Source organism: Glandiceps talaboti, chromosome 2 (assembly GCF_964340395.1).
Source record: "Glandiceps talaboti chromosome 2, keGlaTala1.1, whole genome shotgun sequence".
In the NCBI taxonomy this organism is placed as follows: domain Eukaryota; kingdom Metazoa; phylum Hemichordata; class Enteropneusta; family Spengelidae; genus Glandiceps; species Glandiceps talaboti.
Window position 1 is genome coordinate 26,410,545 of NC_135550.1, and position 15,384 is coordinate 26,425,928.

A 15,384-nucleotide genomic window follows, 5' to 3' on the forward strand; every position below is an offset into this window, starting at 1 on the left:
ATGTGCAGATTATGAGCAATGTCTTACAGTGAAGTATTGTAATGTGCAGATTATGAGCAATGTCTAATTGGTCATGTGAACTATTGTAAGATGCTGTCATGTGAGACGTTGAAATATAAAACTGTTGTTGACAAATAAATCCAATGGTTGCATCTTGCAGTTTATTGATGGGGGGGGGGAGTGGTTGTCAGTTTATTTTCTTTCGGTGTATCATGTAAATGAATTCAACTTCAGCAAATATAACTCACTTTATGAATAAGGATAATCAACCTATTCCACAGACTTCAGACCACTGTTATGTTACAACTTGGCATAACATCACAGCTATGTGTCAAACCACCATCTTTGACGACAAAAAACATCAGTCATTAAATTACTAGTTTTATTCAAACCAACATGATTGGTTGTTACTATTTACATCATTACTCACAGTGATACACAAAGGAAGAATGTTGTACAGAATGACGTAATACAGTTAGCACAAATCTGTCTTTCTGTATGTCGACAGATTAATAATCATCATCAACAAAAAATTCATATATAGTACCACCTTACACCTTATGAATATATATGTAAATAATATAAGACTGAATGGATATTGTCAAAGTATGAAATGATACCCTCTCATGTCAAAATATGAATTTGAAATTTTGCATTCTTGAATCCTTTATAAATAAAATGAAGGATGACAGAGTTCATTCATTCTCCAAAGCATGTCAAATGAACCTCTCAAATCCGTTACATAAATTACTACATTGAGTGACGAGGATTAAAGTATATCATCTCATGGTAAAAATGTTTGACATCAACTTTCAAAAAGGATCCCCTTTTGATTTTAAATCTTGCTAATTTCATTCAGTTTTGTGAAGTTCAAGTCAACTTGACAAAATTTGCCAAATAGCATGCAATCAGCAGCTAACTGTACAAGTCTTTTTTACATTTCACAAAAAGTTAATAAGATGCAGTCCATGGGCATTGATAAAGTCACTCATAATTTGTGATGATGCAGAGTCCTGTCTTTAATTTCATATTCAGTGATTGATCTCAATGTTATGGTAAACATGTGATCCTACATGTTACTCTTGGTCTGTTGAACCCATCTACATCAAAAAGACTTTAGGCATGCAATCACCTACATTGTCCTTGACATATGAAAACATGCTGAGGGCAGCCTTTCCTTTCTCCCAAATTTCTTGCCTAAACACACAAGAACATCGTCTTGGTATGAATAACAAGCATAAGCTCAACTTTTGTGTTGTATAGTGTATTACTAAGATGATTAGCTTTTTAACATGGAAATACTTTGTTAGACTTTCCAGGGATGCAAATGTTTGTAGTGTTGGGTTTTCAGTATAATTAGCAATACTATTTGGCCATCTTAAGTGTGAAGCTAGAATGTAACCCTTTCTCTCTCTTTACCTTGAAAATGTTCATCAAGGTCAAAGGTGAGGGTAAGCATTTGGATGGTGTCCATAGACTTTTTGGAGATAACAGGTAAAATGTGCTTTTCATCACAAATATGGCAGCCATTTTGGTATACACTTCAAGGTCATGAATTTAGGTCAAACCCAAGTCATGATTAAAAATATTATCACTTGAAATGTTTGATTTGAAAAGCTATGGAGAAACCCCAAATTGACTATTTGACCTCAAAGAAGACTTTCAAGGTCAAAGGTCAAGGTCTTTAAAAAAAGCTCATCTTTGATAATGTGGGTGTAGGCACTTGAATGGAGTCACTACATATAACACCTGCAAAGTTATGATGCATATTGTGAAATTTAACAACAAATATGGCCGCCATTCAGACATATTTGAGTCAGTCATAAAAAAGTGATGTGCATATGTCCAACATAGCATGTTACCTTTGTGCCAGGTTTGGTTGAAATCAGTTGGCGCATGCCATAGATATAAGGGTAAACCATTCGACCATATTTGATTCGGTTGCAAAACAAAGTGACGTTCATATGTCTCACATAGCATATTACCATTGTGTCAGGTTTGGTTGAAATTGGTTGGTGCTTGCTAGAGATATGAGGGTGAACACATGCACGGACAGACAGATGGACCCCAACTTTAAGCATTCAAGAAATCTCTCTCGACATGCAATTTATTTATATATTAGCTTGTTTTCTGACATAAAATCTAGTAGAGAGCAAAATATGACATGATAATGATGAGTTTCAGAGCAGACAGACTATCATTGATGACATATCCGCTATCTTGTTGTCGTCTATTCCCAATGGGGTTAGGGAATATGTTCTTTGTTCGAAAACAAGTGTCAGTAATCTCTGGAGGCATGACTGAATACATACAAAGTTCTTCAGTGTTCCAGGAGTTTGTTCATACATCAAGAACAGTGCCCAAATACACATTGCCAGCCTCAGACTTCAGAAACGAACTTACATGTATCTTGGACAATTTTCACAGAGCTACTTTTGGACTATTCGGACATTGATCTTTAGTTGTTAAGATGTGTACATGCAAGATGAAGAATATGATGACTAACACAAGTGCTTATATGGTCAGAACTTTGAAAATAATGAATTTCTCAGATCTTGTGATGTCAAAAAACTTCCTAGTTGAAGGTCAATTTGAGGGTCAAGCACAGCAGTAAACATATGCATGTGTTACATATCAGTTACTTTGTATGACAACCCAAGGGTAGTTTGAAACAAATCAGGTTGAGAAAAGTTAAGAGGATATAGAATGAATTTTGATGGTTTGTCTATTTATTCGTCACTATCAGGAACATCCTCTTTACTTTCTGAGTTTTTTCGATAATTTCGCCTAGACCTAGCTAGACGGTTTTTAAATCTACAAAAGTCTCTCCAATTGCCATCATTTGTGGTACTAGTTCCATTAGTAGTTGATGTTGCAGCCACATCTCCATTGCTGTAACCATTAGCAGCATCAGAGTGCACTGCATCTGATGGTGTAATGCTGCATGTACTGGAACTTGAAGGATTCAAGGAGTTTGTTGTACTGTTTGTTGTGGTAGAATTTGTTGCACTATTGTGGGATTCTTTTGAGAGCGATGTCAAATCTACTTCCCCATTGCTAGTAGATTTTGTAACATTTGATTCAGTTTTACATGTCGGTGGTGATCTGTGTTTTGAATCTGCTGTGACTTTAGTCCTGTCGTTAGACTGTACACAGTCTTCATCTACTTTTTGTTTCTTATGATGACATGGTGGCGGTGAATGGTTAGAATCCTCATTACTTGGACTGGTCCTTTTTAACAAATGTGTTGCAACACTTACAAAATTATCAAAATTATTGTCACTTGATTCACCACCCCCATCTCTATGTGGTGTACTATTTTCATTAATTCCACTACCACTTGGCATATCCTCATTTGTAACCTCATTCCCATCTCCCTCTTCATCATAGATCCGTCGTCTTAGCAACCGAATACTGCGTCTATCAGAAGAAATGGCACTCCTTTGAGAGGTAACAATCTGTAGTTTTGCTTGAGTGTCCTCATCACCTTCATCACTTGTGTCATCATTCTGTTGGCTCCGCTGTGAGTTTCGTCGAGCCATTTTCTCTCTTAGAGCACGCCGACAGGCTATCCGCTGTCGCAGACTGATTAGGCTGTCATGCTCAAGGTGGGGACCACTTGATAAAAGTCGACTACTGCTATTAGAATCACTGTCACTGTGAAGCCAACGTCTGCGCCTTGTTTGTCTCTGATTTCTTGGTGAGCTACTCGGTACACTCTTCGAGGTGGTATGGTTGGAATCCTGATCGGAATCACTGCTGGTATCTCTTGTTTCAGGTACAGATAAAGTCCTGGTTCTCCTCAAGGCTGATGTTAATGAATGAAGCCCTTCTCTGACAGTCCTTTCAGTGCTTGCTTGCTGAGCTGCTAAGAGCCTACTTCTTTCTGTTGACTCATTAGTCTGGGATTGGTTATGCTGTTGACCATCCAAATCAAACAGTTGTCTAGATTCAGCCACAGTGTCACTGTTCTCATCACTGTTAATTTCAAATCTTAATGGATGCCAGGATCCATCGCTATCACTTTCACTTGAAACAAGACTCTCACTAGCAGAACTGCTCAGGTCTCGTTCCATCAACTGCATGTAGTAGAATCCCTCAGCACTTAGTAGACTATCATCTGAATCACTCAGACTACTCCAGCCTTCCACTTCCCTCTGCACCAAAGAATCAAAGAAAGCAATCATACGAGGGTCCTCACTGGTAGAATGATTGGTATAATCATGTGATAATCCCTGTCCACTGTTTAACACCAAATCAATATACTCTTCATGAGAGTACATATTTCTTTCTAATTCTTCCGGGTCTGGACTGCCTGATATATTACCTTTCCCACCTGGTAACTTAAATGGGCTCCATATCTGAAAGGTGGTTAGAAGTTATGAAATTAATACATAATTATGTAATACGCTAATGTTGTAATGCTTCAAGTAATGAAAAATACCACAAATAACACAAATTCATTTGATATCTTGCAAACATGAGTTGAAAGCATAACAATACAGTAACATGCATAAGGATTTGGTACAGACCTTGATGACTTTTTCAACTCCAGATGAAGCAACAAGATGAGTGTCAGGATTAAATCTAACTTGGTTAACTATAGAACGGTGTCCCTTCAGCACCATTTGGGCTTCACTCACCCATGGAACTAAAACAACAACAAAATTGTACATAAATCATCATTGTTTAAACTGGTGGAAAAGACAACAAGCTTGCTACAAGACTCATTGCAGTCAAAGAACAGAAACATCTGGTAGAAACTTGACTTTAAAAGATTATCAATATAATAAACATGTAATGATCATGTATTTGCTGAATGGACTAAAAATGGGCATGAACAAGGGTAAAGTTTGACCAAGCTGAGCCAAAGTTACACTGCCAAGGCCATATCCTAGATGTTTGACTAATGATTCAAAGGATTCAAGTTGACACGTTACACTTGGCTACAATTCCTGAGTCAAAACCCCCAATAAGTTGCAGTTTTTTATGGACCTTATCCCTAGCAACTAATAGCATAAAATGCTATGTATACTGGGAACACTTAAATTAGTTGGTCAGATTTTTCAATATAATATACCCTGCCACCATCCACCTACCCATGGAATCTCTAAATAAAGTAAATATTAGGAAACAATGCACATGTATTTTCACTTCTGTTTACTTTCATTATATATAGCTGCCCCCATCCCTGACACCACCATCATCACCACAGGGGCTTGTCTACCTAAGTTCTACAGAATGAATAGTAAGACAGCACTGCAGCTTGTCTTCAATATCTCTTGTAACACTGAAGTATCCATAAATGTATTACCTTCTAACGTCTCATCAGGTATTCGCCACACATAAAGATTAAAATCATCTGATCCTGACAAAACATACTGGAAATAAACAAAACAGCAATAAGTTTAGTTACCATGGCCTCTAATGGTAATATATCATAGCATACAAGTCTTATATCATAGCATATAAGTCTTATATCATAGCATACAAGTCTTATATCATAGCATACAAGTCTTATATCATAGCATACAAGTCTTATATCATAGCATACAAGTCTTATATCATACCATACAAGTCTTATATCATACCATACAAGTCTTAAAGCATAGCATACAAGTCGTATATCATAGCATACAAGTCTTATATCATAGCATACAAGTCTTATATCATAGCATACAAGTCTTATATCATAGCATACAAGTCTTATATCATAGCATACAAGTCTTATATCATAGCATACAAGTCTTATATCATAGCATACAAGTCTTATATCATACCATACAAGTCTTAAAGCATACCATACAAGTCTTATATCATATCATACAAGTCTTATATCATACCATGCAAGTCTTTGGATATCAGGTATAGGAATGAGTCAAATTACGAAAAATTACAACAGTCTAGCTCAATTTTTTGAATCATTACAATTGAGTTAACTTCAAATTAAATTTCCTAAAAAAAATCTACTTTGTGCAAACTAGCCAGAAATTCAAGCCATTTTTCATACTCAAATTTACCTTAACACTCATACAACTTTTGACTGAAGGGCAGTCATATTTGTCTGAAACAATATACGTTAGTACTCTAGTTGGAAGTATATCTTCAACTAAGACTTGTGTCTGTCCATTCTACTATTAAAACTTTCCTTGTATTCAATCTAAATAATCTTTTGCCTTTACTTACAACCAACGCCAAGATTTACACACACAGACGTGAACTGTTTGTAAATGCTGGACTATAGACTATCTGAATGGTTGAACATGCAGATACCTTGTGCAATATATGGCCAACAATAGAACCTACCGGTAACTAGTTTAAACAGCTGCAGAATAACTTGATCTCTATGTTCATTTATACACGTGCAGAAACTATCCAACCCCATACAGATATGATGAATAGAGTTTGATAACAATTACTGTGTTAGTTACCTGATCTCTATCGCCACCAAAGCAACAACTCTTCATAGTACAGGAGTTATAGTAACCAGAATGATCAAACTGAAGTAGAGGGACAGCATTCGTGATATCATAGAGAACTGGTGGCAGACGTCTTCTCAGAGCTACCAGTCTGTCACCACTGCTGTTGAACTTGACGCTCATAGCACTCTGCTGAGACATACTACCACCATAACGCATCAAACAACTACAGAAGAATAAAAATATATCATAAACATTTCAAAATCATCTCTTTTTTTAAAATTTCAAATGATGCTTTATATATCTGGCCAGAGCTTTCCAATATCTAGTTGCTTTGGCCTTAGTGTATATGTGTGTGAACAAAATGTTGAAGACGCCATATAAATTTGGTTGTTTTTCCATAAATTAACACCCATGGTGCATAATTATGGTCAAATCACAAACATTCATATCAAATTCTAAAGACCTAGATCATACCTGTATATTCACTCAATACTGTGGTTGTGCAATGCTGTGTACTTATGGTTATATTTGAATCATTTTCAGTTCTAAATTAAGCATGGAATATAAACATTGTACAATGCCTAGAGAAGCACTACAGAATTTTCAGTTTCCTTTCAATGAAATGAATAAACATCACCCATGAGCATATACATAATCTGGGAACAAACCAAACGTCATACCTTGCCACACAGAAAATAATAGTATACGTTGACACTGAATTAATATTGTAAATCTACACTATTGAAAAATACATACTGAACTGCAATATTGCAAAAGACTAAAAGACTGTGCTAGTCAGATCTGGCACGAAGATATCGAATCATCTCCTAGGCTTCGTTCCTACCACACTTTCAAATCAATGCTTGAACCAGAGAGATATTTAAGTTGTGTTAAAATGTGTAAATTTAGAACAGCACTGTCAAGATTTCGCTGCTCCTCGCATCCTTTGCAAATTGAGAGGGGACGACATGAAAACATTCCTGCTGACCAAAGATTTTGCAAATACTGTATTACACATAATTTGTACTGTATTGAGGACGAGTACCATTTCTTAGCAATTTGTCCGCTTTACAAGGACCTTCGTAAAGAAATGTTACCAAGGTGGTTTTGTTTAAACCCTTCCTATGATAAGTTTATTTCACTTTTGAATTCAGATAATATAACTTATCTAAATAATTTAGCTTCATTTATTTATTTTGCAATGAAAAATAGAGAGGAATCTCCCTCTATGAACTGAAACGTTTGTATTACTGTTTGCTCTTTGGGCCTGTGGCCTTATTGTTATGAAATAAACTGATTGATTGATTGAATATTGCAAAAGTGAACTATTACCTTCTGGGTGCTCTGATATCCCATAGTCCGACGCCTTCTTTAGAGTTTGCAGTTGCCAGAAGTCGAGGTTCTACTGGGTTGAACATCACAGCATGAAAGGCAGACGTGTAGTTTGCCAACACAAAGGGTTCTTATAAAAAGAGAAAGTAACACAAAAATCCTCAGTCTCATGATTTGTGTATGTTGTTTGTATATAATATGCTAAAAGTAGATATCTTGCATCAAAAAAACTCCCGATGTATCAGTAATTCCACAACAGCTTTCAATACTTACAGTATTTGTTAATTATACAAAATTTCACCTTTTGTGTAAATTACATTCCATAATTATAGTACTAAATGCTTGCAATTGGGAGACTGTATGATAATACTTGATAGAACCATACCTTGGCCACTGCGTTCTCTGATATCCCATATGAGAACACGTCCATCATCACATGCACTGGCAAACACATTATCATTGAAGGGATCCACAGCTAAACCATACACTGTGTCTTCATGCAGGAAAACGTCTAGAGTTTCACGGCTGAAAACAACAACACAATTTGCGATGTGATACAGATTTACAACATGATTTGAAATTTTATCAATTTAATGGGGCACTACGACCACAAGGACTAATTTTAAGGGGCACTTCACATGTGAAATGTGCTATTATGCCATACTCAAACTCTCTAACATGAACACTGCTTATGTATTATATAAATCAGAATTAGGTTCAGTTTATCTCAGAACAGGTCTAGCAGACCTAGAAAGATCAGATCTTGCTTGTCAATATAACCTGGTCTACACCAATTTTTAGACCTATGTGTCCAAAAAGATGCCAAGCAAAACATGAACTGCAACCTGTGGCAAATAATATACAATATACAGGTGCAATATGTTTGAACTCAAGATGGGGATATGACCAAAATTCACATTTCATTAAATGTGTCTTGTTATGCAAATTCTGACAGATCTGTACATCTGTGGTAAACAAGATCCATACATCTGTGGTAAACATGATCTGTACATCTGTGATTAACAAAATCTGTACATCTGTGGTAAACACTATACACACAAGTATACTTTAATATCACTATTCACTATCAAAATTCAAAACTGTGCATTACATTTTGCTTTTGTTCAAAACACAAACTTGAAAATTGTCACCTGAAAGTTTTGACTGCATACTTCAGTCTTTGACAACAGACTGACGTGATCTTACGGACACGTGAGGTTAATAAGGGGTGACAGATACCAATACGTTTGTATTGCCCTCCGATAACAAACACTGAAGTATGCAGTCTAAAAAATTCAGGTAACAATTTTCAAGTTTGTGTTTGGAACAAAAATATAATGTAATACATGGATTACTCAACACGGATGAATTTCATTTGAAAAACTATTTCTTGAATTTCATTAATTTCTTCATCAGTTACACACAAGTTTCAAAATGGTTTTGTACCATTATTATTCTTTTTAAAGGCAGGAAAGAAAGAGCTCACCTCTGAGTGTCATGGACTATGACCTTCTCATCATTGCCTGATGAGAATATTTTGCTATTGGTACTGCTGAATGCCAAACAGAAGATATTAGAATCATGTTCACCCTTCATTATGGCTGGGTCACCAAAGTCAGACAGTGTCTTCTCAATATTCCACACCAACACTCTCCTGTCATCTCCACCTATATATCATACAACATCATAAGAGTTGGTTACAAGAATAGTTAGAGAAAGGTATTTACCCTCAACTTACTTCTCATATGATACATAATGTAATACGCTCTGATAAATCTGAATAAGCAGGGATGTTGGTGATGGCCAGTATAGCCAATAAAAACAATTGGCTACTTTCCTATGTTTTGTTGACTACTTTTTCAGGAATTTATTTGACTAGTTTATTTCCATCAGTGAGTAAATTTATGTGTCTCAGTCATAGATTTTATGGGCTACGTTTCACACTTTACTAGCTACTTTTAAAATAAGCTACAATCAAGATTCTGATTGACTGAGCTAAACAGACAAACACAGACAGCAGATGCTGTAATATATCATGTGAAATACAGACATAATCATATGAAGTAATAGTAAAACTACAAACACTATACATGAACTGTTAATTCAGTTTCTCCTGATGGAATGAATAAAGCCGGACAGTAAAATACATGGTAATTACTTTGAAATGGTATTAAAAGTAGATAGCAACATTTTGATATGTTTCCCATGATCCACAGTAGATGGATCGAAATGTCACATTCGTTTTCAATTTACCATTCCAAAGTAACTATATTTTACTGTTCTATTGATTCAAGGAACCATGCACAATATATTCTCTGATGAATAAGGTGTTTCTCATTCTGTTTCTGACATTATCTGGTGTTTTTATAAAGCAGCATACATGTAGTGTCATTGACAGTAAATAAGATACCAGATACCAGTAATAATAGATGTTTTATTAAAAAAAGGTTTGTACCCACAGGTCAAATTTCATGAATTCACTAAAACAAACAGATTTTGAAAAAGAGAATAACAGAACCCACAAAAGGCTAAATAATTCAAACAAGGGGAATAAAATTTACATCAGACTTGACAAAACACATTTTTTTTTTTTTTTTTTTTTTTTTACATTTTTTTGGATTTGCCTACATGTGTGATCATGTACATATTGATTTGATGACAAAATGATAAAACCATACACTTACTCAGACACGATTTAATAATAAAGTAAATTATACATATACTATATTGATGATACGGCACATCTGATATGTATTAACCACAGACTTAAGACACCTTTTACACGTTCTCCATAATTCATGAGTCTGTATTTTCAAATGAATTTGGATATCATTTCTACAATACTTACCCTAGGCTGTATAAGTTACATTACTTTTATAAACTGAGAATTGTCATACATTCAAAGTAGATTTTGTAATTAACAGACCTGGACAAAATTACGACAACATCTGTGTGCTAGGGTCCCGATCTAAATGTTTATTTTCTTATTTTTGTAATGTTTCATATGAAGATATATCCAGTCTGTTTATGGTATGAATGACTATAATAACTCTCATCTAATTCAGCTTGTCCTACAAACTGTGGAAAGTGGGTAAGTACAGTTTGAAAAACTGATTCAGCTAGCCACACTCCCAAAAGCTGTTTGCAGAGTACCCCATGACTGATTAGATGCAGTGGGGAGTGATTACATTATGTCCGACTGTTTGATTTTTAAAACTTTCCACACCCACTAATCAGCTATTGTAGTACTGGGGTATTACAGGTTTTGGGAGTGTGGCTACCTGAATCAGATTTCAATCTACTTGCTACTGTTAGCAGGACAAGTTGAATGCATATAAGAGTTATCAAAGTCTGTCATTCAATGCCGTAAACAGGCCAAGATATACCATTCTGCTTATTAAAACATATTTTAATGATCACTAAGTAGTATTAGTAACATAGATATCTATGGCATTGCTTCTAGACAAACTAAATAAATGATTTTATTGCATAAAACTTAGGTTCACTCAGTTACCGAGTTCACATTGAACTACATATGATGAAAACACAGCAATACGGTGATTTTGTCCTCACTTGATGGCAGAAAATGACAACAATATACATACAGATGAGTTTTATGTAAGTATTCATTTCAATAAACAAAATGGTGTCTACGGTTGGACTATGTAACTTTAAACTTTGTACACAAATGCCAATCTATTCTTAGAAAAAAATAAAAGATGGCAACATATTTATTCCTATAGTTGAGTCTATGTCAATTGTCAAACTCCTTCAGAAAATCACTCATGAATGTTTGTATTAACATCATAGGCTACATGTGGTCATGGGGTTTTCACTATAAAAAGAGAAGAAATTACCCTAATTTTATAGTTCAAATATCATTCATTTATCTGTATAATTTGCATAATAAACAATCTTTGAATAAAGTCTTCATATTTTGTATATTCCATTTTTGAACAGGAAGTCCCATTTCATATTGTCATGACAACCTTCCATATCACTCCTATAAAGCCACATCAGGCCATTTCTTCAATCAGTGACTACATTGTGTATTATTTTTTAAATTTGCAATCCTTGTCCTATCCTTTTTTACAGAAACTGTCAAATTGTTGGAACTTGTGAAATTTTTCAAATACAACTTTGCAATTTTTGAATTGTAAAATAATTTTTTTTTTCTTCTGACACCATGTGACACAATTAAAATATTGTCAGGCGACTCAAGGGTCTCCCTTCCTCCTATAATGAGGAAACCATTTTTGAAAGAACTTGTCTTGATGCAATCTGATCCAGTTCTATTTTCTGATTGTTCTGTAGTAATATGATTCTGAAAACACAAATGCAAGCTCAGATTTTCAAGAATTATTTTATGCAACTGCATGGACACTGTAGATGAATAGACTCTAACATACAACATTACCTCCCCCCCCACCCCTGAATATTTGTACACTACATTTTACCATGAACATAGCTCATATCACTTGTAGTTGTACACACAACATCCACTCCACTGTACATTAGGCTGCCATGAAGTAGGATAACAAAGAAAGGTGAAAGCTACAGCAATGCAATGACTGTAAATATAGATATCCACTTTGATATCATTCTTGCACTATCATCACAACAATTGTGAACTCATTGATACAAACATTTTTTTGCCATTTTAAAATAATTCATAGTTTCAGCAGACTACAAATTAGAATGACTTATGCATATTCTATTTTTTGTAATTACTTTGAAGTTTGTGAAAAAATTATTGGAGAACTGGCTGATGACTGGGGCAAGACTCGCGTATTAAGTTGGGCAAAGTCACATGACTACACTTCTGAAAAAATTATACATTGATAAAATTGAATCAATATAATATCACTAGTATGAGTAAACAACTAAATGGGTAAAGTATAGGTATTATGTAAAGGGTGACATTTGATTGGGGATTATTCATAAATACCTGATTTGTAGAGCTTTTCAAGTGACAGTTCTACATTCTATTGTTGCCAAACAAGGATAAATAACTGTGCAATGTTAGCTGGGACCGCTCATTATGACAATAAAGTTATTTATGCTTTGTACATATATGTAGATGCATGGATTAGGTTTTGAAGCAGCTGTTTAACAGTTTTTTTCCTTGGCGTTTAGTTTTCCTACAAGTATTAGGAAGTATTTAGATCATGACATGAATACTCATCTCTATCACAACCATGTTTATGTCAAGAGTGAAATTTGAAAACACAGATATCCTTGTTCATCCGCCCTCCCACACGAGTACACACACATGCGAAGAAAAGGGGGAGGGGTATACTTATATATGAGGGGGGGGGGCAGCAAATGGTGATCGGTCGAGCTAAAACAAACTTTATGTACGCATTGGCGAGCGAGCTCAACAATATATCACGAACACCGTAGAGGTTGGAAGAGCTCCAAACAGCCATGTGGAAAAAAACAGCTAGCAGCCCTGTTACACCAACCTGCAGCTGTTGCCGACTACATCAGCATGGCCTGCAAATTGAACACGGGTGTTGAACCATCAATCTCACCCCTTGGCATATATAGAGCATGTTCACAGACGCAGCGTGCTCATAATCAACAAACAGTATTATTGGTTTATCTAGAAACGAGGTTCATGCAACAGAGCATAATGTTTACCTGAAACGAGCAGCTCGCCACCATTGTTGCTGAATTCAATGGCATTTACACATCCATAATGGCCCGTCAAATCTTTCCTGTACAACCCTTTACATCGTCGAAATCGTTCTCTCGTAAACTGTTGCGTGGTGAAGGCACTGTCAGTCTCTTGTCGTCGAAAAGAGTACGGGACTGTGGAAAATCGTGTGATGAGGCGGTCTGTAGGCATCCTGAGCCAATGTTCGCTCAAATTCCGACAAATCGAATAATTATCATCTGATAGCTCCACGAGTGAGCAGCTCTGTCTGAAAATAAATAAAATGGCGATATCGGTTGTACGCAAGTGCGAGCCATGTGACGGATAGCAAGGGTAACTTTCGGGAGCTTAAATGTGTGGCCCTCCCGACATAAAACATATTGTCTATGTTTTTATATATTTTAGAAATGGAGCAGTATCCTCTATTTGTGCACAGATAATATAAAATGTAGTTAAATAACTGTAAACAGTTTTACGACATCTTACTCGTTTTACGGCAAATATTTCCATGTGGGCCTCACGTGGTTTAAAAAGTTATTCAAGAGAGCCAATCAGACAATCTACACACAGTTCATCTTTGTTTGTTATTTCTTTAGACTTTGTTGCCTATTTTTCCATTATAGCACATAACGTTAACATTTTTTTTACCACGGTTAGCCTATAGAAGCGTAAAGAGAGTGGGTAAGCTCTTACGGGCTGGCAATATTACCCGTTTTCAGACTGCTTCCCATTTAGAGAAATTCAACATTCATTTCTATATTAAAGCTTATCAGGTAGTCAATAAGTTTGTCGGAAACTCTAGTACTACAGTACTAAAAATGAAGTAGTAACCTTATGGACGACGGAAACACAATCAACTTAATTTCAAAAAAACTTTTGACACCATCGAACACGAAAATTTATTGCACAAGTTACATATTAACGATATAGTAGCGGTCGGCCGCTAAACTGGACTCATAGTTATCTTTATGTATAAATAGCCTGTTTACATCGCGATCTGTGATTTTGTTTGGCTGTCTTACTAACATATTAACCTGAGTGAGACAGCGACACAGATGGCGATTTAAACAAACTACTTTACAAAGCAAAAATCCGTAATCGGAAAATCATCGAACCCAAAGCAAATCCAGTGTGTGGTGCCTCTGGGACTCAATTCTTGGCCCGAGCCTTTTTCTTATTCTTATTACATTGCAACCCCAGTAACAATGCTAACGTGATATCGAATCATCTCTGACGGTAAAGAAAGATCTCGAGATTCGGTGCAGGATAGCACTAGACTGTTTCTGGACTAGTAACTATTTAAACTCAGTCGGACTCTTTGCAATTGATATAAAGTTGTTTTGATCATTGAATTCCCCAATCACTTTAACCTCAATATTATCAAATAAAGAGTTCATAAATGTCAATAAATGGTGCATGGCTAACAAACTTATACTATTAATGAAGTTGATTTCATATTGATTAAGACACCATAGAGCTGGTAATCTTTATGTTGGTAATACGGTGATAGAGGCTAGAGCGCGTTTTATCAGCAAATTTCTATTGAACCCCCCCCCCTCTCTCTCTCTCTCTCTCTCTCTCTCTCTCTCTCTCTCTCTCTCTCTCTCTCTCCTCTCTCTCCCTCTCTCTCTCTCTCCCTCTCTCTCTCTCTCTCTCTCTCTCTCTCTCTCTCCCTCTCTCTCTCTCTCTCTCTCTCTCTCTCTCTCTCTCTCTCTCTCTCTCTCTCTCTCTCTCTCTCTCTCTCTCTCTCTCTCTCTCTCTCTCTCTCTCTCTCTCTCTCTCTCTCAGAAACAAGTTCTATAAGATATTTATGACAATTACATTGATTCCAGCTACAATCTCATTCCCAGGATGACGTTCGTCTGGTGTTGGATATTAATTGTTGACAATGATACAGAAGTCAGCAAACACAATTAGTACTAACCATTGATCTACAGTGGCAGGCACTATTACTGAATCCAGTATCAACCA

The 15,384-nt window shown here is 35.8% G+C and overlaps 1 protein-coding gene across 1 annotated transcript; it reads right to left on the reverse strand.

Annotated features, from left to right (window-relative positions):
- Positions 1 to 552: 552 nt before the first annotated feature.
- On the reverse strand, positions 553 to 13,672 carry LOC144449464 (uncharacterized). The gene is made up of 8 exons (XM_078140003.1): positions 13,398 to 13,672; positions 9,241 to 9,421; positions 8,140 to 8,279; positions 7,755 to 7,884; positions 6,432 to 6,645; positions 5,315 to 5,381; positions 4,533 to 4,651; positions 553 to 4,361 (listed from the first exon to the last, which is right to left on the reverse strand). Exons 1-8 carry the CDS (start codon positions 13,603 to 13,605, stop codon positions 2,730 to 2,732), a joined length of 2,691 nt encoding a protein of 896 aa, XP_077996129.1. The 5' UTR covers positions 13,606 to 13,672; the 3' UTR covers positions 553 to 2,729.
- Between the last annotated feature and the right edge of the window lie 1,712 nt (positions 13,673 to 15,384).

Coding starts and splice junctions, on each gene's coding strand:
- LOC144449464 (XM_078140003.1), bottom strand. CDS start 13,605: ATGCCTACAGACCGCCTCATCACACGATTTTCCACAGTCCCGTACTCT. Junction 8,280..9,240: donor ATAGTCCATGACACTCAGAG/GTGAGCTCTTTC, acceptor TGTTGTTTTCAG/CCGTGAAACTCTAGACGTTT. Junction 5,382..6,431: donor TTGGTGGCGATAGAGATCAG/GTAACTAACACA, acceptor GTTTATTTCCAG/TATGTTTTGTCAGGATCAGA.